General features: G+C 33.0%; 1 protein-coding gene across 1 annotated transcript in view; it reads right to left on the bottom strand.

Moving 5' to 3' along the window:
- LOC105362186 (protein dimmed) overlaps positions 1-12,500 on the bottom strand; it is a 34,618-nt gene that overhangs the window by 1,388 nt on the left and 20,730 nt on the right. The window contains 3 exon segments of the mRNA XM_011499548.1: positions 3,331-3,467; positions 7,468-7,671; positions 10,474-10,606. Coding sequence (XP_011497850.1) covers positions 3,331-3,467; positions 7,468-7,671; positions 10,474-10,602 — 470 coding nt within the window. The 5' untranslated portion in view covers positions 10,603-10,606.

The following is a 12,500-nucleotide window of genomic DNA, read 5'->3' as shown; positions in this document are numbered from 1 at the left end:
TTTAAATTTTTATTGCTCAACAATGTAAACAATGCAATTATATCGCAATGTAAATATAATGCTTTTCTTCAAAGCTGTGATATTGATTCTGTTTTTTCTTTCGTATATTCAGCGATTGCTGTCTCGATTATTCTTAGTTTAATAGATAATATTATAAGTTTTTCTAATTATTATCTATATAATATCTAATTAAAGAATTTCTAATTATTAAAGACAGTGTAGTATTATTAACTTTAATAATTTTAGGAAATTATACATAACAAGTAATTTAAACAAATAGAATATATTATTATTTGAAAAATACAACAACATAATTATTTTACATTGTTCAAAAATGTCAAAAATGATAAAAATTGCCTTTAAGGTATTAAGTGAGTATATATATATATATATATATATATATATATATATATGTAATCTCTGGTAATTGAATAATTTTATGTTAAAATTAAAATAATTTTTTTTATAAAAATTCTTTTTAATATTATTTCATTAACATGATTATATTTTGTATAATTAAGAGAGCTTTGCTTCAAAATGCGTAATCAATTCCTTAATATTTAAACGAAATCACTAATTCATTATAAGAAAATAATTTCGCAATATATTTTGTAAGAATTTTCGCAATGGTGCTAGATTAGAGGACATATGTTTATTTAGCTCTCAAAGGATTTACACTTGAATGATTTCGAAATTTGTAATGTGATAAGCGATATAAATATGAAACTACGCGCATCTAAAGATGAAATGTAATCTACAGTTTCTATAAAAAATTTTATGAGTTTAATTATTATTATTAATAATAATAATAATAATAATAATAATAATAATAATAATAATAATAATAACAATAATAATAATAATAAGTAAAAATATTATAAAATAATAATAATTCATTAAGATCAATGCAATCAATTTTTAATTGATGATGAAATTTTGATTATTCATTTAATGTGCTGCTATCATGTGTCAATACTATCACTATCATAATTAATATTTATAAAATTACATTAGCTGCTATTATTGCTATTATTATTATAATTCTTTCGTTTTTTGTTTTATTATCGTTTATTATCAATATTTATTATATTTTTATGCAATTCATTCGAAGTTTTTCCCAAATTGTCTTTTAATAATCTACACGGTATTTAGAAAAAATATGTTCATCTCGTATAATCAATGTTAATCTAAATTTTATAATTCCTCTAAGGAAATATATGCCATTAGCATTGAAGTTGAGAAAATCTTCTACATAAAAATCTAATCGATAAATTATCATTATCTTTCTGAGTATTTTGCCCAGGCGGTTTTCACCTCGTGTGCACGAAGCGATAAAACGTTTGCGCTTCAAACTTCTCGATGATTACAATTAATGTCGACATTTAACGAGTCCTTGCGATCTTTTAATTAAAAAATAAAAAAAAGTGGAAGCTAATTTTTATTTGTTGAGTTGCCCGATAAGTATAACGGAACTCTTTTAAAAGGACGGCCAAAACGTACTTATAACACCTGAATTCGTTTTTGCCTATTAATAAACAAGTATTAATCGTTGTTTAATGTCATTAATTGAAGTATTGGCTCAAATATGTCTTTTGCCAGGAAATGTGCAATATCTGCTAAATTTCTAACACGTACCATTATATTTTAGTACTGTCGCAAGCCAATGAGAAAATCGAGCTAACAACTGCTCTACTTTACTATTGCTTATTGAGAACTCCTGTGACTTACTTTTTTTTATTAAAGCTCCACTGTTATCGTTGCGCGAAAACAATGGATTCAATTGGTTAGTGTCGGTTGATTCGATTTCATTAATTCAGCGGTCGAATATGGTACGTCTGAGATTAGTAGTTCGGATTTCTACGCGGGTGATCGATTGAACCGAATATGAAAGATATATTTAGCCGAAAGCAACGAAGATTAACTTAATTTATTGGAATGATAAGTGTCATTAAAGGTTTCTGATAATGGGATCTCAAAGTTATTTATTCGATTAAATTAACTTTAGTTTTGATCGAAGACGTAACATTACTTACAGCTCGTTTAAGTCTAATACATTTGGCCATGGGAATCATATTATTATGCAATGTGTAAACAAAATTCAATAAATTTAAAATATAGAGCTATTGTAATATAGAGTTCTATATAATAATAATTATTTTATAATTTTGTTCAAATATACGGTAATACATACTTTAAAATCTGTTTACACAAATATAATCTCATTAAAAGATAATTTATAATTTATTTGTATGTTTTAATTAGTTTTTTTTATATATATATATTTTTACACATACTCTTTAGATATGTTTTCATATTTTATTTAACAATAAGAAAAGCTTATTATTTTCAAATGAGAAATAGCTGTTTTTTTTAATGCTTGTATATAATAAATTAGTTAGTTTTTAAAATTTTTTATACACTGTTTAAAAAAATTAATGTGAATGATTTTTTGAAGAGCTATAAATCGTAATATTTTTTCAAGCATAAAATAGTAAATATCTAAAAATTTAGAATTAAGTGTATATAATTAAAATTTGCATTAACATCAATAATGAGTTTTTTGGTTTAGTTTAATTCAATTATTTTAAATTGAAAATAGAATGTAAATTAATTTAAATTCAATCTTTCCATTCCGTTCTATTTCATTTGTACTTATCATTTCATAAAATTTTGTATTGAATTCTAATTTTATGTATTTGACCTATCATTGGATTATTTTCTTATATCAATGTAATTATTAAATTTCTCGAACGAAATTTAATAAATTAAATTATCTACATAAAGTCTATGAATTATTTTGTTTAAATTAATAGAAATCAGTATTACGATTGATACACAACTTTACTTATTTTCATAAATATATATGTATATATAATATTTATATAATTTATGATAAATATTTATTTTACAGTTATTTCCATGAGAAATTTATTATTTAAAAAATATTTTATTTAAATAACTTTCAGTGTAAACTTTATGTGTTTACCCTTTATATTTAGAAAATATGTTTTAAATATTACGCAAACTGTGAGTGTGTTTCTACACCTAAAAACCATCGTGGCTCTTATATAAGACCATCGAATAAGAATAATTTTAAAAATATTCATAACTTTAATCTATGTATTTTTCATTATAAACTAATCCTTTAATATTTAATTTAGTGTTTCTGAGGAAGCAAAAATTTTTATTTGTAAAATGAACGATTATGTTTTGAGATAACGGCGAAGATTTTTTTCGTATTAAATGTACCAATAGCATATATTTTTCTATATCCTGACAGAATTACATGTTTATTGATGAATCAAAGATAAATGATGAGGATAAACTCACGTGTAAGGCTGTTCCTCTCCACGCATTTCACAAATAACATTTGTCAGCGCCATTATGTAATTCTTGGCCAATGTAAGCGTCTCAATTTTGCTAAGCTTCCTCTCCATTTTTACATGAGGTATAACTTCTCGCAGTTGCTGTTGAATGTATAAAATCATATGTTAATATATTTGCATATCTTAGAATATTTATTGCATATGTACATTATATCTACTCATATAATAGAATATTTTTGAAAATTTATATGACTTTTTTAATTAATACCGTTATAAACAAAGACTGACAAAAATAAAAAATAATTGAAATTTTCTAAATAATTAATTCATTATTGACTATTAAATAAATTTTACTGATATGCACATATGCATATAATTGCTTTATCGAAGTTATTTTTCAACCAATAAGCTTTAAAAAACTATATTTATATAAAATCAATTAATAGTGAAAGCAATTGTATATTCAGTGATTTATTAATTTCTTTTAATCAAAATTATTCCTGTGCACAAAATACTATTTAATAAAAAAATATTTATTTTTAAACTAAATTTTCAATAATATTTTATAATTAACCATTTACCAATAAGAGAAGTTTTTTTTACATTGAAAATAGAGCTTATCACATAGTTTTACAGCTATTATGCTTTTATATGTATATATATATATATATATACACATATATTGCCAATCATGTTCTTAAATTTCGAGAATGTTTATAATTATAATTATTATCATTCATGCAATCGAAAGTATGAATTAAATACATGGATATTCGTCTTTAGTTTCAGTTTATGAAAGAATTCCAATTCTATTATAATTTCTGATAAAATATTTTTATCGAATTATTTTGCTTTGACTAATATTGATTTTTGAGATAAAAATGCTATTTCTTTAAAAAGTTTGAAAACTCATGGATAATATTGAGTGTAATTTCTAAAAACAAATTCTTTTATCAAGAAAAAATCTAACTGTGAAGTATCATTGGATGAAATGATTTTAAAAGAAAAACTTGTATCCTAATGCGATTGTGATAAGTGATTAGTCATCATTTGAAAAAAAATCGAGCGATAAACGAAGATGATTCTTAGAAAGAAGCTTTTCCTAAGTTACCTCTCTCTCTCTCTCTCTCTCTCTCTCTCTCTCTCTCTTCCTCTCTTATTTTTTATAAATACGAGAAAATTGTTCTTTGCTTCTTGAAGGTAAAAAGTATTATTCTATTTTTATATCTACAGAGTTCACTCTACTCGATAGAAGCATCGTTTTTGACATACAAAATGTATTAGGTTTAATAGACGTGTGAGATGTATTTTCATTGTCCAGTGTATTATAAATATGGATAAATGCGTATATAGAGTAACCGAAGAAATAGGAGAATTATTGATTATAGATTTTCTTTCTGATTTCATTTTTAATCAACTTCAAATTAAACATAACATTTATAAATTAGCGTGGCTTGCAATCATCACAAGAGGAAAATAGTCTCGAAGTATACAATAGAATTAATAGTTTTTGTTGAAAGTATGAGGAAAATATGAGGGAATGGATGTCGACTTTTATGGTGTTCATAATGAAATGATGGACAATAGATGTTATTAATTGTATTGAAAAGAAAAGATATCGGTTCATTATTAAAGACCATAAGGTATCGCTAATTTTCACATTGTATTTGGTGATTTTTTATTAGTGTATATCGCAGGCATACAGCCATCAGTACCAAGGCTTTAGCGAGTGGGTAGAAGGGGGGAGGTTTATCGCTACGCTAGAGAGAGAGAGAGAGTGTGTGTGCGCGTGTGTGCGTGCGTGAGTGCGTGAGTGCGTGAGTGCGTGTGAGCGAGCGAGCGAGCGGGCGAGTGAGAGAGGGCGATGGGTTGGGAGGGGGGACGGGGCGGGCGGGAGGCTTCGGTGGTTATTGGCCAACGTCAAATTTATCAACAGCGGCGTCTTGATAGCCTTTAAGAGCTTGTACTAATACTCGCTTACGCGTAGAGAGAACGGGATTGGGAGCAGAAAGGCCATCGTCGCGATATTAAAGTTCAAGATCAAAATTAACTGTGTGGACTCCTGAGAAATTGGAGGGGGTTCGCAGCTAATGCTACTTAGCTAATGTATTACGTTATTCGATGATTGCCCAATTTTATTGACTCAACCGTGATTCGGACCACTGCATTTTGACTTGACGCCAAGTGCAAATTGTGGGCGCGATATAATGAACGGAATTAAGATTCAATTGAAAGCCATTGCAGTTCCTTTTTTTTTTTTTTTTTTTTTAAATTTAATTAAATTATTTTGCAATGATGGAAAAATATCTTTAACGATTGCGAAATACGATTCGAATTCGATGGGAATTTTGTATTAGAGAATCGTTCGATGTTTTAAATGGCCTGAGAAATGATTGCAAACAATATAATGTCTTTTAAATGCATTAACAAATTATCTCTGTAATTTAAAGAAGAATTTTTTTTTTTAAGTATTTCTGCAACTTGTACCATATAATTAATTAATTAATAAGTTGGACTATAAAAAAAAATAATTGGTCGTTTCGTACATAAACGCACTGATTTTCGTTCTTAAAAACTCTATTACCGCTTATTTAACATTAGCCGCATTATAATTATATCAGTCATTGAAGATTGTGATGCTTACTTAGAAGTATTTAAAATAATTATAGATGAGATTGTTAAATTAAAATCTCGAAATGATAATCGATTTAAAATGAATAACTATTAATTCTATTGGGAATTTGTCAAACTTTATGTATGGAATTATTAAATGTAATTGTAAAATAACTATTAAATGTAATTGTACATTGGTTCTAAAACTGATCCTAATACGCTAACGATAAGCAATCATTTGGACAAGATTTGATTAATAAAAAGAGAATTTAATTAATTTCATAAAAATTGATGAAAATGAACGAATGGTGAAAGCGAAGGAATTGAATGGCATTTTCATTATTGATTTTGGACTAATACATTGAGCTTTACTGCTTCGTTCGCAGCAAATTTTATAAGATACGAAGAATTACATGTGTGACAGACACTATACCCCTACTGGTTTAGTTCAATTTTCTAAATTTCGTTAAATTTTTATAATTCGCGTGATAATGTGTTATCGATATTCGGCCATGATGTCCTTTATTAAACTTGTTATTAAAGATTTTCTCGCTAAATTATCGTTCTGTTTGAAGAAACTGCAAACCTCGTCTTTGCGCCGGCAATTGGAATTGAGCGAAGACGAAAGTAAAGTCAGACCAAAAAGTAAATTTCAATCAGCTTTAACCAAGCAACAGCAGTAAAGCAACAAAACTGAAATTATTAATGCTGTTGGAGTAATGACATGTTATAAAAGAACGTGGAGAAGAAATTATTAAATCTCCCAATTACATAAATTGGAATTACGAATAATAATTTGACGGCGATTTAAACTCTATCCTTACGGTACATTGAATTTCATTATCTTGTTAAATATAACCAAGCCGAGAATTTCTATTACAAAGTAAATATGGTAGGCAAAGATATTGAAAGGCTTAGTTTTACATGTACATTGAGATAGTATATTGCTGATCTTATGAAATCCCAAATAACGATAAAACATGAGAAATCTAAAGAGAAGTACTTGTATACTGCGGGGAAATAAGATGATTTTAATCATTCGGCGATCGCGCATTAATTTGCTGGAGTCGTCCGTGGTGTGGAAGGGAATTTTTTTCACGGCAAATAAATACCAATTGGATATTACCAGCAATTATTTAATGCATTAAAGGTAAAGCCGGTCACACTGAAATCCAGAGTCACGTATCGCGCTGGATCCTGTTAATTCTTAGTTATTGTCAAGCTCTATATCACAATATCGAAGTAGTTATTTTAGTGGGAATATCAATAGCTAATTCGGGGTTGCTTAAGTGAAAATTGTGCTATGGTAGTCGATGGTAGTAGGGTGTTGAGAGTCACGATAGGAGAAGCTGGCGCTTTCCATACGAACGTATCGGAAAAGGTGTCGAGGATTGGAGAGGAGGCGCGCTTAATAATTGCAAAGACCCGTTGCGGTAGCAGCGATGGATAAGGGAAATTGGCGAGGATAAATTGGTCGTATCGGCGGCACGCGCTCGCTGGAGTAAGGGACCCTCGGGTCTCAGCCTACCTCGAAGGCGTCGTTGAGCGAGTGCATCCTCATTCTCTCGCGTTCGTTACTCTCGAGTCTCCTGAGGGTCCGCTCCCGCGCCGAGATGCCCCGCGCCGAGATGCCGCTCTACCGTCTCCGGGTGGTCGGCGGTCCGCCTCGGCTGCGCCGCTTCACCCGCTTGGGGCTCCTCTCGCTGCCGCTGCTGTCGCTCTCGTCGCCCACCTGCGGAGCCGGCCAATAAGCCCGGGATTAGCGGAAATTGGCCACACTCTGCCTCGCGCGCCGCTCCCTCCCCGAGCCTTCGCACCCGGGCCAACGCACCCCGGGCCGACAACGATTCATAGCCGCCCCTAACACAATTCTTACCGATGGGCTCTCGATACGGCGAGGCCCCCCATTGGCCAGTTGGTGCGAGCATTGGTTTTTCACCTTCGATGGGATCTTGGCTGTCCGACTCTCGCTTGACTCGTTAAATACGGAAGTGTTGATTGCGAGCAATTTTTCTTAGCCTAGTGATTGCGGTGGTCGAGCATGTATATAATAGCACACGATGAAAATGTCAGTATGTATTTTCAATTTCTGATTGATTTATGTTGAATAATTTATTAACTGCCTTCCCTGCTACTATTTACAATAGCTTGTTATTATGTGATGAGTAAATTGTTCATGACCTACAGCATGCTTTTCCGAGCATGTATACATCCACGTTGAAAATAAAAATATTAGCGATATATTAAGAAAATTACGTGCCGATAAGATATCAAAATAATATTTTTAATACAGCTTATTCCGGTTTTTCCGTACTAAATAAACGAGTTGAAAATAACAAATGCGAGCGCGAAAAGTCAGCTATTATTACTTTAAAAGTCCTTGTATAATTTTTACTACAAATACATTGCAATACATTTCAAGTGGGTAAAATACGAATCGCTTCTTGAAGTTAATAAAAATTGCATTTAATTACACGCGGAATAACCGCTTATTTTAATCCAATATAACATATATACCATATATTTTTTTTAACAATGAAGTATGCTAATTGTGATTTACGAAGGCGAAAATAAATTTATCCAATATATGTACATTTCCGATAATTTATATGTACTTGTTAGCGCAAACGAAAAATTCGCGTAAGAGAATGGATGATAAAAACGTAGTAACAGAATTTTGTGCGTAATAAATTGTAGAATTATATGGCAATCACTACTTTCATTACGAAAAGAAGCCATGAGAATCTGTATCCTATAATGATTCGAAGGCACCATTAGTCGTGGCAGACTGGAAATTCGAGTTATGCAAACACACGCACGAACCGATGCCTCTCTTGCCCGACGTCGTCATCATCATCATCATCATCATCATCATCATCGCCATCATCATCGTCATATCTCTCTCTCTCTCTCTCTCTCTCTCTCTCTGTCTCTATCTCCGCTCCCTCCCCAACTTCCTCGCACCTATCACTAGTCGCCCACGCCCTCACACCCTCTCCCCCATTCTCCCTCAACTTCTTACTCACTCCCTCACACTTACTCTCTCTCTCTCTCTCTCTCTCTGTCCCTCTCTCTTCCGCACTTTTGCTTCTCTCCTTGATTCTTGCCCCGTTCCCACGCGAGAGGCGTAAAGACGTGAAAAAGTTACGCGTCCAATTAAAATTGGCCCATTATAGTATACATCCTAATTACTATGTTAGTAATAAACATCTGTTATTTATTAGTTATTTATCTTGGAGAAATTTCGAAACTTCGTTATGTTTTTCCCTGTCAAATTAGAGCGAAATTAAATAACTAGACGAATTGAACTTAAAGAACTTTGCATTGTATAATTATTTTACGTTTACTTCATCCGAACTTAATATTCACTCGCGGAATCAAGAGAAATGCACAGAACGAATGATTGGAAATAATGAGAAGAGAGAGAAAAAACTCTCTTACGACAAAATTTCAAAAAAAATTTTTTCTTAATTTAACAAAGCATACGCATTACGATATATTCTATATTAATTTATTATTATCTATATTTATTTCTTTTATGATATATGATACATAATTGTCAAAAAAAAGGGAGGTAACAATCTAATCACACGGAGCAGAAGTTTTGCAAAATTATTCAAAATATAATAAGCATTAGGATGCTCGTTTTGGTAATGCAGTCAATCTAGTTCGAGCTTCTTAAAAACAGCGTCGTAATAAAATTCAGACTTTGTAATTATGAGCTCGGCGCTTCTGATTAAAAGAGCATAGAGAGATGCGCATTCGAGAGTAAAAAAAGAAAAATTATATCGGAACGGGAAAGGAAGTGCTACATACTTGTTGCAAATAACCAAGCGACAACGTATCTTCTCTCGCGTCTCTGTCTTCGTTCCACTCATTCCTACGTCCCTATAATACGAGTGAATCTCATCGCTGCATAACGATATGCAATATTCATACCAGTTGCGGAAACTTGGCCCGCGTGTACCCACATTCGCGCATATATATGCGAATCTGAGCACGCACACGAGCAGCAAGTGCAAAATCAGCTTTCGCGCGTAGTTAGCGTGACTTAATTTCGATACGACTGGATGCTACGTCCTCTACACGCGTTCATATGTAAATAGGGCATTTCTCGCCAAGTATGCCTCCATTGGAATCCGATAACTCCTAATTAACATAATATTGGAGCATATATCGTTTACCGTGCGTCTGAGCACTCGAGCTCTAGACGAAGCGCAACGAGAGCAAATGAACAAGGCGGCGAATGCTTTAGGTGAAAGCCCATAAACAACACGATCTCTAAAATAAAAAATGAAAAAATAAAATAAAATAAATAAAACGTAATCAAAAAATTGCGCTTCATTTTCGTTCCTCATTTCTCATTTCTCCTTGACCGTCGCTAATCGACACTTTTAAGCTGGAAGAATACGCTGCTCGGCTTTGAGGCCATTCGACTTTGCGGCTACCGTCGGAAATCCAAATATCGCGTATGTTGGTAGAAATGCATAGAATGCGCGCTAGTGCGGCCGAAGTTGTCGAGGCCGTTAATTACCTCAGCGCCAACATGGTGACGACCTCGTTTGCCAGTAAGCGAGTCAACGGAGGCGTCGTCCAGGTCGATGTACATCTCCTGATCGACGGAGTCCTGATCGCTGCCTGATAGCCTTTCCAAATTTCGCATTATTCTGAAACAATGAAAGCGCTCGTTAGGCAAGGTCTCGTGCATTTAAAAGATTTTATATACAATGTTTATGGGCCATTTGAATTTAATGGCTATGTCGTCTGTGCGCCGCAGCGACATTTTAATCTCGGAATTATGGCTGCGAGCGGCCTTATGGCGTTTTATGCGTAACAACGGGCGATTTGAAAATAATTGTGATTGCTCGTTAATTGCTGCAAAAATCGTTACTATTTATATGATATTGCGGGCAACTGGTTTATTACAATTTCTATCGCAGCGATGCTCTTTTTACAATAGAGCTGCCGCTTTGTTGCTATTACGGGCAAGCTCTGCTTTATGATTGGACGAAAAATTGCTAATTATGTTATTTACAATATTTTTTATTGTTAATGAGCAAATTAGATAAACAAATGTATAAGCACAGGCGTAAGTAGGTTTTAAGATAAGAGACGCATCCGTACACGTTGCCTCTTTACTTTGTTTAAATTTACTTCTTTGCTCGTTACAATATAATAAAATTGTATGTTTATTGACATCAATCGTACTGGGCGGCATTGGACGCTTTCAATACGATTATAGCGAGAATAGCAAAATAATGTATTAAAGTGGAATAGGAAAATCGTGACGTATCCGTATCTCGTTGCCTAAGCAGTACTACTCCTACTTGGAAAAATTCTCAATCAATATTTCCTACAATTTGCATCTTTATAATGTTATTTTGAAGAAATTTTGTTAACCCAACGAAGGCTGGATGAACAAGCAGAAGAATTGCAAGCAAGTGGAGGCGTCAATGAGCGAGCAATATTTATCTGCATAAAGTGGCCAATACATTTCGACGCTTTTCGCTTTTTAGCGCAACGCAAATTGCAACGTCAGAGAATTATGTTGCTAAGGGTGATGAACGAATAGTCTCGTTCATCGACCGCTGATATCTTACAATAATGGGCATCTGAAAATTTCTTAATCTGCCTGAGCGCTAAGGGATGCGACGCGTAAGCAATCAGTCGTGGGTCGCGCGAAAAATCTTTACTATTAATGAAGCGACTCCCCGCCCCCTTGTTAGCCCACTGGCAATTCGCACTTGCGCACGCGCCCAACAAGCCAACGACGCGAGCGAAATCCTTGTCGATTAGCGCGCGGCATTGGCGAGGCGATTGGCTTTAGAGTTGCAGTTTCAATGCGGCTTTTTATTGTCGTGGCGAGGGCCATTGGAAAGAGCCGGCAAGGCAAGGTGCATCGGAAGGAAGAAAATAAATGCAAAGCGACGCACCGCGCTGCGCTTGGAGAAAATTATAAGAGAAGTATGCCATGAGATATTTTATAGCACCCAGTAGAAAAATATGGGAATTATAGGTTTCTTTTAAAATCCACCGGATTTCACCGAATCGAGGGCTAACTTTAAATTATAAAATTATAAAGTGAGATTAAATCACAAGGTTGAAATCCTTTATTAGTTCCTCCCTCTGTAAATTTCATCGACTCGAACGATTAACTCAAAGCCTCTTATTATTTTTAATAATTTTATGTTTTAACCAATATATATATATATATATATATATATATATATATATGGGGATATACATTCATATTCTATATAGGAGAGTCCATATACTATGGACTTCGAAGCTTATGCTGTCGATTGTGGTGTTTGTTTAATTTTTCAAGTAGGTAGCATCCGCAAATGCAGCTCAGTTTATATCTTCATTATATGTGAAAAGCACCTTAAAGCCATGAATAACGAGTATGAATAGAATTTCTCTACGTGTATGCGTGACGCGCCCGGGGCTTTCGAATAGTGAAAATGCGTAAAGTGACGCGTGTATCGCGAAGTGACGTTTCGAAATAGGTCAAGGTGCAGCGAACCGATCAAGTTCATTGACTCTCAAGAGCGGCATTCC

Source organism: Ceratosolen solmsi, unplaced genomic scaffold (genome assembly GCF_000503995.2).
Source record: "Ceratosolen solmsi marchali unplaced genomic scaffold, CerSol_1.0 scaffold35, whole genome shotgun sequence".
NCBI lineage: Eukaryota > Metazoa > Arthropoda > Insecta > Hymenoptera > Agaonidae > Ceratosolen > Ceratosolen solmsi.
This window is presented reverse-complemented; position numbering and strand designations above follow the sequence as displayed.